At 41.6% G+C, this 16,935-nt stretch overlaps 1 protein-coding gene across 1 annotated transcript in view; it reads right to left on the bottom strand.

The window, feature by feature from the left end:
* The window catches only part of LOC103597716 (IQ domain-containing protein K-like), a gene marked incomplete at its 5' end in the record, with an annotated part of 79,034 nt that extends 64,132 nt beyond the window's left edge, over positions 1 to 14,902 (bottom strand). The window contains 2 exons of the mRNA XM_008581584.1: positions 14,633 to 14,710; positions 14,850 to 14,902. Of these exons, the coding sequence (XP_008579806.1) occupies positions 14,633 to 14,710; positions 14,850 to 14,902 (131 nt within the window). The remainder of the gene's footprint in view (positions 1 to 14,632; positions 14,711 to 14,849) is intronic.
* Positions 14,903 to 16,935: the final 2,033 nt, after the last annotated feature.

Raw genomic sequence — 16,935 nt, 5'->3', positions numbered from 1 at the left:
GCATGAACACTGTCTGGTATTTACTGAGAGCTCTCTGGACTCCCCTCCCACCAGCCTTGCTCCTTGTCCTCCAGCCATGCTGGCCCTTTCCAGCTCCTCAAATGTGCCACACTTCCTCCCACCTCAGTGCCTTTGCAAAGGTGCTTTCCTCTGCCGCCAATATCCTCCCACCCCCGGCCAGAGGTACCCTGTACAGTTGCACAGTTGTTCTCTGCTCAAGGGTACCCAGCGAATGGGCCAGAGAGTGCTAAAACCCAGTCCATTCTCCACTCACTAAGCCATGTGCTCACTAAGCCATGCGAGGAGGTAAGTGGTGTGCAACTGCCCTAGGGTAGGAATACCTTTTCCTAATGTGCTAAAATGCACGTTAGGGCTGGTGAGGACCCGACACCTCTTTCTCCTGGTTCACTCTTATTTCTTCTTCTGACCTCATTCAAATATATTGAAAAATATCCTCCGATTAGGTCAGGGCCAAGTGAAGTTGCCTGTAATTTTCCTTCCTAGTCTTTGGCCCAATTTGGAGATATAAGCCATGTTCTTATTTAATTAATGCCCAAATCTTCTACTGGACTGAAAACTCCAAGAGGGGAGAGAGTGGTCCTGTGTTTGTACCTCTCGTTATTCCCAGCACTTAGGACAACATCCAACACATAGTAGGCACTCAATTAATACTTGTGGAATGAGCGGTTGCCTCTGCCTGGCAGTGTGCTAAGTCTTTCCACATGTAATTTCATTAAATCTTCACAACAAGAACAATGAGCTCCTGTTAACTTAACTTTGTTTAGAGTTGAAGAAACTGAGACACAAAGGGTTAAAGGTACTCGTTCAAAGTCACTGACCATTCCTGCTGAGAATGTGAACTGCCCAGGAAACATGGGGAGTGGCCCAGAGACAAGGGGCCAGCTCACTAGGTCACTAACAGGGAAGTCAGAGTCTAGCAGCTGTTGAGTGTTAAATAGAAGACACAGTCATATGCCTAAAAGACCAAAAAAAGCGGGGGGCGGGGGTGAGAAAGAGCATAATCACAGAAAATGCCCTTTTCATCAAATCTTACGGTAATAACTCGGCAGATATTTATTTTTCTGAACCTCCCCAGGGAAATCCTATGTCAGGACAACTAAACAAAGTGGAGTTTGTCATTTGTATCTGATGGGAGATTTGATGGTGCCTTTTTGTTCAGCTGCAATTTTCTTGCCTTAAGTATGTTTTTCACTACTGATGTCATGAAATCCTCAAAGCAACAATATTCCTGTTTCAGAACAGCAGTAGAGGAGGAGAATGGCAAATCTCAGGACACGACGGGCTGGGTGCGCCCAACAAAAGGCTTTCACCAGTAATGAAACCCTGAACTGCTTTGCATCACAATGACATCCCCAAAAAGCAAAACGAGATTTCTAATAGGCCTTTAAGCAGTAATATGAGGCCACCTTTAGTGACATCCCTGCTTTCATGACTAAATAATGGGACGCTGTCTAGTTCCCAAACCATGAATACCTATGAGAAAGCCAGTGTAAATCAGGCCAAATGAAAAGGATTACTCTTTGGAGAGTAGTCCCCGGGAATTATCAATCATTTCAGCAGGCCAGCTTGAAGGGATAGAAGCCATGCCAGGCCCTTTTCTTTCTTTTGATATCAGTGCAACTGGCTTCAGGACAAATAAAAATAAAGAAACTACCACTCATCACCAGGGAACTAGGGAGGGGAGATGAATGTATCAATCACAGAAGAAGGCAGCCGAGGTTCCTCCAGGGCTTAAACTGGACATCCCCAAAGCAGACGTTTTTGCATGTTCAAACAGGCATGACAGTTCTGACTGTTGAGAATGCTTCCAAGAATTGTTTTATTAGTAATGCTCATTTGTCATGTCCTCCTTTTTCCTCTAGTGTGACTTAAATGTATTTGAACTGTAAGAATCAATGCTATAATTCTGAGAAGGAACAAAATTGAATTTTTCGGATTGTGTGTATGTGTGTATGTACAAATGCATTTGCACCCTTTTTTGGATGCTAAGTGAAAGATTTGCAGGACATAAAGAAGATATAGTATGCTTACGAAATACATAATAAGAAAATCTGAGAAGGGCCGGCCCGGTGGCGCACTGCTACAGTGCGCCGCTTGAGAGCGCGGCAGCGCTCCCTCCGAGGGTTCGGATCCCACATACAGACCGGTTCCCGCTCACTGGCTGAGCGAGGTGTGGGCGCAGCACCGAGGATTGCGATCCCGTTGCCAGTCCTGGTCCGGTACGGGCGCGACACTGAGGGTTGCAATCCGTTGCCGGACAGGAAAAAAGACAAAAAGGAAAAAAAAAAAAGAAAATCTGAGAAGGTAGTCTTCATTAATTTCCTCATCCAGTTCTAAGATAATTAAAGAGGTACCAGCCAAAATCACATTTAAGCAGAATAAATGCTTGATATTGAAAATTGAATTTCAGGATCTAAATTCTGTTCATTTTCATTAGGTTTGAGTTGTTTTCTTGGAACACGAAAACACAATGCAGATGTAAAGCCATTTACAAAGATGGCACAAGCCCTAAATCAATCATTGTAAAATCTTGCCATGGCCCAATATTTGATAATGTTCTTCTATCGTATTCAGCAAAAGAGACCTTACCCAGGACTTGCCCTCCACCTGAACTGGCTTCCCAAACGCTCAGTGTTGGAGGCATCACATTCTTAACTTACGAACTTCAAATATTTGGAAGAAGTACAATAGACGTTATCTGGAATGGTACTTCCAGACTTATGGCGACTAGTCATTAAGATGGAATCTCATAGGATTCTTTCAATTCCAGCCTTCTACAACATGAGGAATACCTCCAAAAACCAGTGGAGCCTTAAAGCACATTTAGAAATCCTGGATACTAAGATGTGATCTTGCTTCTACCCCCTCACTAATCTCCATCCTAGGTGATCAACAAGCGGTTATTACTGCAGCATCAGGCTGAATCATTCTCTTTGTTAAACACAGACTGAGTCCCATTTTACCAACCCTATCATTGAAGCTGTGTATATGTCCAGATCACAGAGCTCACTAAACAAGGAACTGCAAGCGCATGTGCTCACTGTGTAGGTTTCAGGTATAATCATCTTAAAAACCAAGGCAGTGATACCTGATATTTTTTGATAAAATATCCCCAGATTGTGATGTTATTTAGCTTCTTTGTAACTGATTATATGTTTTCTCTAATGTGACTTAAGGAGACCTGTCTCTTCCTCAATGTCCTTCCCCAGGCTCTAATGGGTAAGCCCAAGCAAGGGAGATGTACGGTGAGAGCAGACCACCTCCCCACCTTTTCCATACCTCTCACGGGAAATCTTTTTTGTGCCATGAACCCCTTTCCTCTTTGGTAGTTTGGATGCCTTCTCAGAATAATGTTTTTAACAACATAAAAGTAAATACATAGGATTACAGCAAACCAATTATATTGAACTAAAGTTATCAAAATATTAAAAGAACAACTGGTGATATAGCAACATATTTACTGCATAATTTAGAAGCACATAACAGGAGCTAGTAGCAGGCCAATTAACTACTGTAATTTGAAAGGAGTGACAAGTGTAAATGATATTTCACGATCTCTGCAACAACTGTAATGTGATATGAAAATATCTGTGATTTCTATTAGTGTCAAAGTCACAGGTACTGCAGATACAACTGAGGTTTGTCACCCGTATTCATAATTAAAGGAGGTGCTAAATCTAAGTTAGAATAAAAATAAAGAGGTAGTTTATCCCCCTTCCAAGCTCTAGGACCTGTGAATCATAGACAGTTGTGGCTGGAGCTTGGAAAGGGGGAAAGATGAGTTTTACATCCAGTATGAGACTGAAGACTAAGGATTTAAAAATAAACAGGATGAATCCTACTAGTGAAATGAGACTATCTAAAACCAGAAAGTGACCAGGAAGTTATAGTATTTGGCCAAAGGTTACTAACAGGGTGCTTCCTGGAGAAAAGAGGGATTCAGCATAATACAATGGGGTGGTTAGTGGCGGGGGGGGACTTTTCATATTTTTATTCCCAATAATTTATGATTCTTCAGTAAACCCATTACATTTCCAAACCACTATTCCTATTTTCCCCACTCTGTTTCAGTAAATGGCTCCCATTCAGCCAGCTTCTCAGGCCTGAAATCTCCGACTCACCCTTGACTTCTGTTTCTCTCACCGACATCCAATCCAGCAACAAGTCTTCTTGGTTTTAACCTCAAAATATGTCCTATATCCAATCTTTTTTACTTCCTCCACTCCATGTGGCCATCATCTCCTCTCTGTGGTTACCTCATCTCGGGACTCCCCACTTGCACCATGAGGTTGACTTCAGTCAACTCCCCAGCCAGCCACCAAAGTGGTCTTTTTAAAATCTAAGTCAAATGACCTTACTTTTCTGCTCAAAACTCTCCAACAGTTTCTCATCACACTCAGAAGAAAAAAAGACAAATCCAAACTCTTTACCAAAGCATCCAAGGCCCCATTTGGGCCTGTAGCCTCCAGAAATATAAGAGAATAAATTTGTGCTGTTTCAAGCCACCAAGATTGTAATAATTGATTATAGCAGCCATAGGAAACTAATAACACCACCTAGTAAATGGCAGAACTGAGACTGGAACCTAGATGTATCTGCCGTGATACCTTACACAGGCTCTCTGTGCTTCCTCCCAAACAGTCACCTAGAAACACCCACCCTCATGTCAAACCTCTAGTGAGGGAGGCACTCAGAGGACTTATGCATCTCGGCATGTCCCAAATTCAGGAAACAGCTCTCCTTCCTGCCTCCATTTGAAGATGAATGTGACTATAAAGAGCAAAGACAATTTACTATCCTCATGAGACTCTGGCTTCTGAAATTACTGAGATAGAAATCTACTCTAAGACGAAATAAATTAAAAGGATTTTTTCCATCAAGAGCGCATGACAGCAAATATTCTGCCATGCCACCATTTAATTATAATCTTTAGTACAAAATGCATGCAGTTTCCTGTGCCCGGGTGTTTTCAGTCCCACCATTAACATCAGCACAAATAGATCATCATACAGATCTTGTCCTTAAACGACACGGTGACACTTTTATTTTCAACTCGGTTTTTGGTTATATGATACCTTTCACCGGCATGAAAGTATCGTGGATTTCTTCTCTTCTTTTTTTTTGTGCAAGGATAGAACTTAGCTGAAAAGACATTTCAACCAAAGCAAACTTTTCTTTTCTCTTCTAAAACACAATCTTTGTTTCATTGAAGGTCTCAGTTTTAATGCTGTCTTTCACAAGCCTTCTCCCTTGGGACATGAGACCAGAAATGCAGCAGTGCATTTTTGTTCCTTGTGCTTATTTAGTTATTTATTTTTGCAAATGAATCTGGTCAATTCCTAGGGCAATCCTTTTCAGCAAGAATAAAAACCTAAACTTTTCCTGTTCTTGATATGCTAAGCAAACAATTTCATTTCCTCTGATTGGCTGGTTGAGTCAGTACTATATATTACAAAAAAGCTGGATTCATATAGGAGTAAAGCCAACAGGAGATATGACATAATCCACCACTGCTGAAAGGTGAGAAAGAAAACACCCTCAGCAAACTTTAATTAGAGCACACAATAGACTGTATTTTTTATCCCAATTATCGCTCCCTTCCCTGTAACAGAATTGTGCATCTCCACCCTTTGCCATATACTTTGTAGTTCTTCCCTGTGGGAGGCATCAACGTCCCTGTAACACTGATATTGAACTTGCCATATGACTTGCATTGGACAATGACATGTGAGCAGAAGTAATGTTTGCCATTGCATGGTTCAGCCATCCCTTGTTGTCCTCTGCTGTGGGACTGAGGGAAGGGGCTGCTCCTTAATCCTAGGTCCTGGATGTAAGAAAATAATCTAAGTGATTCATTTTCAGAAATAATTCAGGCCCAGCTTGAAAGTTGTCTGTCTACTGGTCCAGCCCATTCCTGGGGGGTCGCTGAATAGATAAAGTTCGCCTTGAGATGGTAATGAGTTACCAGCCCTTAATCGTTTACTTCAAATGGATAAAGTTCTCCTTGAGGTGGTAATGAGTGCATAGCCCTTTATTCTCTTCATTTCCTAATGTTTCTCCTTTCACAGGGTTTTGGTGGGCCTTTTTCGCAGGCTTGTCCTGAGCCCTCAGACAAAGAAATTTCTTACAAGGGGTTAACAAATCTGGGTAATCTTAGACGTCACCCAGGAGAATTGTGTACCCCAACCAATGAGGAGGCAGGGGCAGGGACTTGTGCACTACGGATAAAATTGCTTGCTACAGCCCTTTTCCATGTGCCTGCTCTGCAGACACCCAAACCTTGCAAGGCCATAATTAAAGTCTCACTTCACTGTACCTCATGTCTCCATGTCCATCCTTTGGCCTTGAATGGGTGAGCGCATTTCTCACACTGGAGTAAAAAGTGATGTGGACAGGGTCAAAGCTGCCATGCAGCCAACATGCAACAGGGTGAGGAATAAACCTGTGGTGCTATAGAGCACTGAGATTTAAGGGTTGTTTGTTACGGCAGCAGAACCTAGAGAAAGCTGATTAATATGGAATGCCAGAGGGTGGCAGGAGCAATACCATGCAGAAGAACCTGTCAGTCAGGACTCTCATTTGCAAATTTCAGAATCCTCACCAGATAGTGAGGCTCAGAACAGCACAGGGACTCAGACTCTTGACACCTCTCAGCTCTGCTGTTATCTCAGGCACAATCTCGTTAGGTGGTTGCTCACAGCAGCTCAAGGGTTAGAACTTCAAAGATCCAAGCCTAGTGGAAAAGTGAGAAACTTTTTCCTGGTTGTTTCTTGAAAAGTCTTGAGATGATCTCTGATTGATCCACTTTGGATAGCACCACTTTGGTCAGGGGGATTTGCTGCTCTAAATGGCCGGGCCTGGGTCATATACCCGGCCCAGAGCCAGGGATGGAGTCAGTTCCCTGAACGCCATGGACTGAGAACTGGTGAGGGATCTTCTGAGGAACATAGACATATGGAGCTCTGCAACCAGAAGAAGGGGGGAACTCAGTGCAGGGCTGCAGAAAACATAAATGCCCACCACAGAAAGCAAGAAAATGAAACAAAAAGAAATGGAATAAATACCCTTTAGTTTTGCAACTGTCTTTCATTCTTAAAGTAATTCTGTAGAAAATATGAAAGCTACAGGGCCGGCCCGTGGCTCACTTGGGAGAGTGCGGTGCTGATAACACCAAGGCCGCGGGTTCGGATCCTATATAGGGATGGCCGGTTTGCTCACTGGCTGAGCGTGGTGCTGACAACACCAAGCCAAGGGTTGAGATCCCCTTACCGGTCATCTTTAAAAAAAAAAAAAAAGAAAATATGAAAGCTATAAAAAAATATAGAAGGGCTGGCTGGTTAGCTCTGTTGGTGAGAACATGGTGCTGATAAAACTAAGGTCAGGGGTTTGAGCCCTGTACCAGCCAGCTGCCAAAAAAAAATTAATTAATTAATTAAAAATAATATAGAGGAGAAAATAAAAGTCATCCAGGTTCCTGCCATTTGGAGTGAAACACCCATTTGAAAGACTTTTTAGGTCTAGAGTTATTCCATGATGACCTTTGATTTTAAACATCTCCTTTCACTGTATAATTCATTTAATAAATATGTATATTTTACACATGATAAATCTTAGTTATTTTTACAAACCTAAGAGTATTTTTTAAGAGTTGTCAATGTTCCTGGCTACGTAAAAATGTAGCTATAAAAAAAAAGTCATGGAAAAGAAATGGGTAACTAAGAAGGGGTTGATGGAGTGTAGAGTATGCTAAATTATGGTGGAACCTGTGGGAGAAGGGCCCCTCATTTATGTGACGAGCAATCTGCAGCCATCCGTGACAAATGAACCCAACCTACCAGCTGTGATCTGACAATATAATGACATCGAGCGTGGAAGGCAGCTGGGCTTAGTAGAATTTGTCTTACCAAGAACATTAAAATAAGACCCAAACACATTTCAGTTGGCTCCCCAGACTGGTAGATGGGATTCTTTGAGGCAATAAGTGCTAGCAAGCATATAATGTACAGAGGAGTCTCATCTCAAACAGGGGTTGTGTTCTAAAGTCAGGACATAAGATGAAAATCACATGTAGACAAAATTTCCCCTTAAAACCTCTTAAATCACCCATATAAAGAAAAGGCATCTTTCAAGCAGTCTCACGCAGCCAGTTTTCTCCCTGGCTCAGTACTGATCACTAAAGTCCCTGGGGACAGAAGAAGCACTACAGCAGAGTAATTAACCATGCTCTTAACAGTATGGACGTGGGAGCCGGGCTGCCTGGGTTCAAATCCTGCCTCTGCTACTTACTGGCTTGTGACTCTGGGCAAAAAAAAAAAAAATTCTCTCTGCCTCAGTTCTTTCTCTGAAATATGGCTGTGGCCAGGACAGCTAGTGTTCACCAAATATCCCAGCCTTCCTTGTGGTTAGTTTGGCGCCAGGCTCTATGGGGAAATGTGAGAAGGTGAAGAACCTTCTAGACTGAAAAGGTTAAGAACTGAGGTTCCTTCTCTACTTTTTTCTTCCTACTTTACATTAAGTGTTCGAATTTCCAATTGTCTACCAATTTTTTTTATATGGTTTGTTTGAATCAGGATCCATTTAAGATCCATACATTGAAGTTTAAAAAACCATATTTTCTTGACTTTAAGATGGACTCCCCCATCCTCATTTTAGTGTTTCTGAGTCTGGTATGTTTCTCACTTTCAATATGAACACATAATGTAATGTTTCCATCTCTTCCTAAAAATTGATTTTTAAAGCATTAACATAATTCAAAAAATACCGTAATTTATGATAAAAATGTAAGATGTTATTCTTAGAAAAGGTAACTATGCTTTCACTTGTACCTAAGATCTCCTGGACCCCAGCTAGACCTTTTATTATATTAGCTTTGCCAGTCTTCTATCCTGTTTTTACCAACCATCTTCCCTCCACCCCCTTTCCAGGGTTGCAGAGGATTGCCGGAGACAGTCACATAAGCAGGCTGTTTATATGCACCACAAATTATAGGCCATCAGCTGGGCCATAAATCAACTATTTATCCCTAGTTGATTCCCCATCAGTTTCACCATAGCAGCTGCTGCAATCCCCGCCCCTCCTCCACATGCCTCCAGAACCTGCCTCAGCCTCCCTCTCAGCAGATGCCATCATACCTACGTGAAAGACCAGCATGACAACACCCACCATGAACTTTCTCAATTTTTCTCCTGTCCCCACCTCAAAATGTCCCTCACTTTTAGCTCTGGTCTTAGAGAAGTGAATACACATCTTGTATCTATACATGTATAGAGATGGATAGAGAAGTATCTGAAAAGAAGGTCACTAAAATGTCAATAATGGCTATATGTGGGAGATGGGCTCTTAGATGATTTGTGCTTTTTTCTTTTCACTTTCTGTTTTGTTTGAATTTTTTCACTGAGCACGTATCATTTTTACAAAACTCTTAATACCATTTTAAAATGTAAGAGATCCCCAGTAAAACGAAGGTGATCTCTAGAAGGGAGGGGACCTTCAATTTCCCCATATTCTCCATTACCCTTGTGCTAGGTAGGATATGGGTCCCAAAGATGTCCAGAACACAACTGCCAGAACCTATGAATATGTCACCTGACAGATGTGATTAAGTTAAGAATATTGAGATGTGGAGATTATCCTGAATTATCCAGGTGAGCTCATTGTAATCACGAGTCCTTAAACGTGGAAGATGGAGGCAAAGAGAGTCAGAGAGTTGTGACTAAGGAAGAAGTTCAGAGAGAAGCAATGTTGCTGTCTTGGAAGACGGAGTCAGGGGCCACGAGCCAAGGAATGCAGGCAACTTCTAGAAGCTGAAAAAGGCAAGGAATGAATTCTTCCCTAGAGCCTCCAGAAAAGAATACAGCTGTGCCAACACCTTGGTTTTAGCCAGTGAGACCCACATCAGGCTTCTGACCTCCAGAACTGTATGCTAATAAATCTGTGTTGTTTTAAAGCTACCAAATTTATGGTGATTTCTTACAGCAGCAATAGAAAATGAATATACCCTCACCCCTCCCCACCAGTCATTTCAAATCAACAGAGACCCTAAGTTGAAACAATGGCTTGCTTTGCAAACACAACTTCAAGACAGGCCATGATCATCATTGCCAACCACATGACTTAGAGTAAGTGCCTTTGTTGAACTTCTGGAACCAATTCTGGGTTACCCCAAAGTTCAGTCCTTGTCCACCTCAGCTTAATCCATACATTTGACATGGGGATCATGATTCCCCAATCAATGTTTCTCTCCATATCCCACTTCTAGGCTTAAGGCCAAATTTCCAGTATGGATATCCTAGAGGCATGTCAACCTCAATGTGCTCCAGACAGGAATCATCATCTTTACCCTTGAACCTGCTTTTCCGGCTAGGTCTCTTGGCTCCCATTATGGGCCTTCCATTCACCCAGGGGTAAATCCCACCTTTTCAGGCACACCCCTTCTCTATCCCTAAACTTATCCCATGTCATCCACTCATCCTACCCATCCCATGTACCTTCTTTTCTACTCCCATCATCCTAATTCAGTACCCCAGGACTGTAACCATAACCTCAGAACCAGTGGCCCTGACTCCAGGCTCTCCCCAATCTCATATATTCTGTGCACTGTCTTGGAAATTATCTTGCCAAAGCAATTTTATTCCATTATGCCTCTGCTCAAAAACCTTTGAATGTTCTCTCTTACTTATGGAATAATGCCCAAACTTCACACTTTTACTGAAAACCATAATCTTCCCCCTAACTACCTCCCAGTCTTATCTCCCATGCCCTCCTACATCCTCACGTGATCTTTGAGACAGGTATGCTGGTTTCCTGTGCCTGGACCAAGTCTTGCTTTCTCCCACGTCTGGGCCTTTGGCCTGGAATGCCCTTTCCTGTTGAATCTCCCTTCCAAAGTTGGGCTTGGCCTGTTCATGATCCTATTTGTGGATGTATCATTTCACTGTATCTTCACAACCACATTTACCAACAAGGAATGGAGGCATAGAGAGGGGCCTGCTGTGGTACTTTTAAAATGTGTCCACGTGACTGGTTGGTTAGCTCAGTAGATTAGCGTGTGATGCTGATAACACCAGGAGATCCAGTGTTTGATCCCTGTACCAGCCAGCCACAAAATAAATAAATGAAAATGAAAACAAATAAAATATGTCCATACATTCTTTGATGGTTCTTCCTTCATGAGGTAGAGCCTAATCATCCTCCCTTTGAATGTGATACTTATGACTCACTTCTAATAGAATGTGGTGGAAATGGGGGTTTTGACTTCCAAGACTGCATCATAAAAGGCACTGGGGCTTCTTCTTCATGATTGAGTCTTTCACTCTGAAGGAGGCTGGTCACCATGTCGTGAGGATATTCAAACAGCCCATGGAAAGGCCCATGTGGGGAAAAACTGAGACCTCCAGCCAACACACAGCACCATGTGTGTGAGCCATCTTGAAAGCAGAATCTTCAGCCCCAGTTGAGCCTTCAGATGACAGCAGCCCTATGACACCTTGACTGCAACCCCTAGGAGACTGTGAACCAGAACCACAAAGCTAAGCTGCTACCAAATTCCTGATGCACAGAAACTGTAAGATAATAAATCTTTATTATTTTAAGACACTAAGTTTTAGGGCAATTTGTTACACAGTCATAGATAAATAGAACACTTGCCTAAGGTTCATACTATCAGTAAGTGGTGGAGTGGAGATGTGAATATTGGTTTGCCTGTCCCTAAAGCTTAGGCCCTTAACCCTAACGCAGTACTGCCTGAAGTTCTAGTTTATATTTTTCTTCCTTTAAAAAAACTTGACAGAGTCTTTCCCTCAAAATTCATTTTCCTCCAATCTGTATCTCTATGCTCTATTCAAAATACCCATCCCTCACATTCCCAGCCCAGTAAACACTATACTTGCCTAAGATCTATATCACTTCACTATTGACTACCCAGCTGTAGGTTCTCAGTTTTAACATCCATATCTTAGTGTTGTTGTGCAGATCAAATAATATATGTAAAAGTTTGAAAAAGTGCTTAGTGGAGTAATGGCTTAATGTATATGATTTATCATCTTCTAGATGCAGTACTCCTTCTGCCCCGTGGATGAGATCTCAATCCTGGCTGTACATCAGAATCACCTAGGAAGCTTTTTTTTTTTTTTTTTTTCAATACCTATACTCCAGCACAAGCCAGCCCCCTACAACAAAGAATTATCCTGCTCTAAACGTCAATAGTGCTGTGGTTGAGAAAACCGGGACTGGATATTGTTTCCTAGCTCCCACCCCTGTTCTTCTTAAGAACTTTGGTTCCCACTTGCTTCTCTGACTCTTCCTGCTCAAGAGTACCCTTGGGAAGAATACAGCACTTGAGTTCTTGTCTCTCAAGACCAAATCTGGGTCCCAACCAGCTTGACCAGTGCCCCAACTGAGCTGGCTCCAGGCCCACCAGGGAGAGCCTGTGGACGGTTTCGTGCTTCCCCATTTCCCTTTAGTGCTTTGTTAACATCTGTATCACAACACTCACTGCAGACACTACAGCTGGTTGTAAACGCATCTCTCACCCCAAGGGCTGGAGCCAGAGTTTATTCATTTCTGTTTTTTCCACAGTGCCACATGCATTACACTGGGTACGTGTTCAGTAAACATTTATTGCATCAAAAAAATTAGATTAGTATCATTTTAATTTTTATCATGCTTCTGGACAACTCTTTGAAAAGTAATTGAAGTAGAGAATACAAATGCCAGTTAAGCAAGAGCACTTGTGTTTTTGCTCCTGTGGAGTCCAGCTGAAATGATTGCTACTGCTACTTCACGGAATATTTATATGAGCGGCCAGCAGACATCATCAAGGGGATTCATTTAGAGACGTTCGCTTAAGGTTCTTTTTCATTGGTTATTACAAGTGGAAAATGTTTCCTTTTCAAGGCAAAGCAGCAACTTGGAGAATGATACTGAAAAAAATCTTGCCTCAAAAAAATATACACAAATCAATAAATTATGGGCCTTCCATTTTGTAGTAGACAGTTAGGCACAGGCTTAGAAGCTATATAAGAGACAAGGTTTGCCAATATTGCTCTCTTTTCAATGTGTAGTCTCCGCTTTTTTAAAAAAACTGGGCTGGCTATTGGCTCACTTGGGAGACCATGGTACTGATAACACCAACATCAAGGGTTTGGATCCCCATACCAGCCAGTCACCAAACAAAAAAACCCAAAACAAACAAAAAACTGGTAATATCTGGGGTTTTTAAAATTCTCAAAATTGAGAAAGTCAGCCAAAAGTCTATTCAACTTTGCATTCTCAAGGACTGCAGATTTAAGCAAAAGATGTGACATTTGAGGGCTAAAGGTCTAACTTAAGGTCTTCCACTGTGTTTAGTTTGTGACTTCGCAAGCCTCCCTTGATTTCCTTATGCCTCAGTTTCCTGACATTGTTCTTGCAAAGGGCTGGCATGGAAACATTTTCAAAGAGACAGGCAAACATTTTATTATTTTCTCTAAATTGAGCTCTCTTTTCTTCCACCTATGGCTTAAAATAGAGGAACACTGCTTGAATGTTGTCCTCTAAGTGAGGTCTTCCCCGACCATCCTATATGAAATTAAGACCCCTCAGTACTCCATACCCGCTTTGGCTTTATTTTTCCCTGTACCACTTATTTGCTCATTGTTTATCACCCCCCACTACAATATAAATTTCATGAAGGCAGAGATTTTAGGCTACTTTCATTTACTGCTCTATCTCCAACACCTAGAACGATGTTTGGCACATCATGGTAATCAATAAGTATTTTTGCATAAATGAATAAATTATGCAAATATAGAAATAAATTATAAAGCCATCAAAAAGCAAGCATTCGATGTAATGGATCAACATGGCTAGATCTCAAAAGCATATATATGAGTGAAATAAAAGCAAGTTGTAGAATAATACATAAATTTCCTCATCTGCAAAACAGGGCTGGTAATAGCATTGTTATGAGGATCAAATTAGTCCATTGGTATTAAATGCTGGGAACAGTGGTACAGGCACTCAATAAACGTTAGCTGCTATCATCATCATTACTGTCGTTACATCACTGATGAAAAATAGCTCACGCTGAATACTACTACTAATTTTATACAATATAAACTAATTGTATATAGTTATTAGCTAATTTTAAGAGCTCTGTAAGGATGCACTATAGACTGTACTTATCACCTCTGTGAGGGGAGTAGACCCAAATTAGAATGGTTACAGAGAATTTTAACTTTATCTCTCATTTTCTAATATTGTAAATGAAGAACTGACACACATAACTAAAAATTATTTTTTTTAAAAAGAAAACATTAAAAAAATTATATTTAGAAAAGTTTAGTCATATATCCTGAGACATTTCACCTTCAGAAAGAGAGAACGGGAGATAAATTACTTAGGATTAGAGCTTTTTAAAGTTTCCTATTTTATTTCTGAAATGCTTCTTGAATGAAATCTCTGCATGGATAGGCTGAGCTTAGCCTAGGCTAAAAATAACCAGAGCCACAAGTATAACTGACCCCGTGTCCCAGGTGGATCACATGAGTTAGTTCTCTTAGACTGGAGAAAACGATCATTAACACAATCTTAAAATTAGGAATAAATTATTTGAAGCCTTGTGTCTACTTACTGGTGCTTTAGCCACTCTTCCACAAATGGAATGGAGAAGAACTCTGTGAATGGCTCCCCTATCCTCTTTGGATTTTGGCTGGTCACGATGCCATATCATGGTTGATTGACAAGAAAACAATAAGCAAGAATTCAAGTCAATTGTTGCTATTCTGCTTACAAATTAGCACAATTGAATCCTTAGGGTCATTGAATATTCAAAGACATGAACAACTTACTTGTATAACCATTCGGTCAGAAAATCACAGGCAATGAATTTCGTCCTTTTCCTCTAAAGAGAGAAGAGAGAATTAAATTATATTCTTCCTTTGCCTATGTCTGAGTAGGACAAAGGAAGAGGGGCTAATTAATTGCTTGTGTAAGATGCAATCAATATACGTGAGTCCTTCAATAAACAGTAACTCAGCAATGTAAAGAATTCTGAAGACATTCCTCCAGTCATCTTGGGATAAGCACATTTTCTGACAGAGGAGACTAATAAAAGTCAGTGCACATGGTAGGGGCTTATTACATGCTTTTGAAATTGTCTTGGAAGGATTTTATTATTTAAATCTAGACTGTGATTCTCTTTTCTCAGTAACTACATTTACTGCTTTTCCCCAGTCCACTCAAATCCTCAGATCGGTCGGTAGCCCTTCAGGTCTGGGTGGAAAATGGAAGCCAAGCACACAGGTGCCATTGCCCAGTGTAGCTGACCCTGCTAGCTTGTTCCCCCAATATCTGCTCTCCCGTTCTTCCTTATTAACAGAAAAAAACTTGCCTTCCCAATGGCATCAGATCAGCAAAAAACTACATTTCCCAGTCTCCCATGTAGTAAGGGAAAGCTTTGTGACACAGACATGCCTTATGAGATAGAAATGGACATAAGCTAGGGAAATACTCATATCCTATTTCTGAGAAAATTCTGCTTTCCAGATTTCTGCTGCCCCTAATTCCTTAAAGTTTCCTCTTACTTCTTCCAGTCTAGAACTCAGATGTGAGGCTGGAAGTGGAGCAGTACCTTTCAGTCATGAGGCCAAAAGCCACACGCTAAGGATGGGGAGCCTGGCAGAAGGAGCCTGGGCCTTTGCTGACTTCTTTAAGTCATTGCACCAGCTTGGGCCTGCCCTGCTCTGGACATCTTGATATGTAAACTTCATCTGGTTTATTACCATCATTCTTGAGTTTTCATTACATGCAATTGAATGCAGTTGCTACCCAGATAGCTAGTAAGCCACAAGGGAAAAAAAGTCCCAGAGTAATGGGGGAGAAGGAATGCCGAGGACAATGGTGGAGCACTAGGCATCCTGTCTTCTATTTCCCTTTTTAAGTCTCTTCTTGTAACCCAAACAGAACCAGTCAACTCATTTTAGAGAATTGTTATGGAACCTGGGAAATAGAGGGTCCCTACCTCTCTTTTTAAGACAGGAAGGGCTAAGAGCTAAGTCAGTCTAGAGGTGTCAGTTGCCATGCGGAGAGATCCTTCCCCAAAACGAAGGCTATGCAAAGAATTCTGGAAGTTCTCTTTGCCCCTCCAGATCCACCCTTCTCTACCCTGCTCTATGTGTTAAGAGGCTGACTTTATGGTTCACATCAACCAGGCTCCCTTACCCTCTAGTTGGGTCCAACCAATGGGATTTACCAGCAGGAGATCAGAGAGAGGAAGAAGAGAAAGGTAGAGTGTTATGGGTTAAATTGTGCCCCCCCCCGACCCCATTCATATGTTAAAGTCCTAACCCCCAGTTCCTCAAAACGTGATCTTATGTGGAAATAGGATTGTCGCTGACATAATTAGTTAAGCCTACCCACTCAGGAAAGACACAACAACTCCAATGATAGTGAATAAACTTGGCAAAAAGGAAGGGAGATGCTGCTGGGTAGACCACCAGTGGTAGATTCCTATTGACATTGTACTAGACCTGGAACCAGCTGTAGGACTAAAGCCAAAATTCCCTGGAACGTTCAGGTACATGAGCCAATATATTTCCACTTTTTATTAAGCCAGTTTGTGTTGGGTTGTTTATTTTGCAACAGAAGGCATTTTAACCACTATTCTCTTAATTGTCTAGTTCCCCATTTGTCCTTCAAGATGCCTCCATGAGCCTTTCTGAGCCTTTTCACCCTCTTCAGTTTAGGATAGTCTCTCTTCCAGTTTTCTGGGTGCCCCTCTGTCATAGAACCTCAGGCTGGAACACAACTGCCAGCCCATCTCCCTTACTGAATTACAAACTCCATGAGGACACGGTACATATCTTCTTTTTCCTTATATTCCCAGTATTTAATCTACGGCATTGCACAGAGAAGGTGATCAATGACTGTTGAGTA

This window comes from Galeopterus variegatus, unplaced genomic scaffold (genome assembly GCF_000696425.1).
Source record: "Galeopterus variegatus unplaced genomic scaffold, G_variegatus-3.0.2 Scaffold2398, whole genome shotgun sequence".
In the NCBI taxonomy this organism is placed as follows: Eukaryota; Metazoa; Chordata; class Mammalia; order Dermoptera; family Cynocephalidae; genus Galeopterus; species Galeopterus variegatus.
The sequence above is the reverse complement of the archived record's forward strand: the minus strand, read 5'-3'. Positions and strand labels throughout refer to the sequence as shown.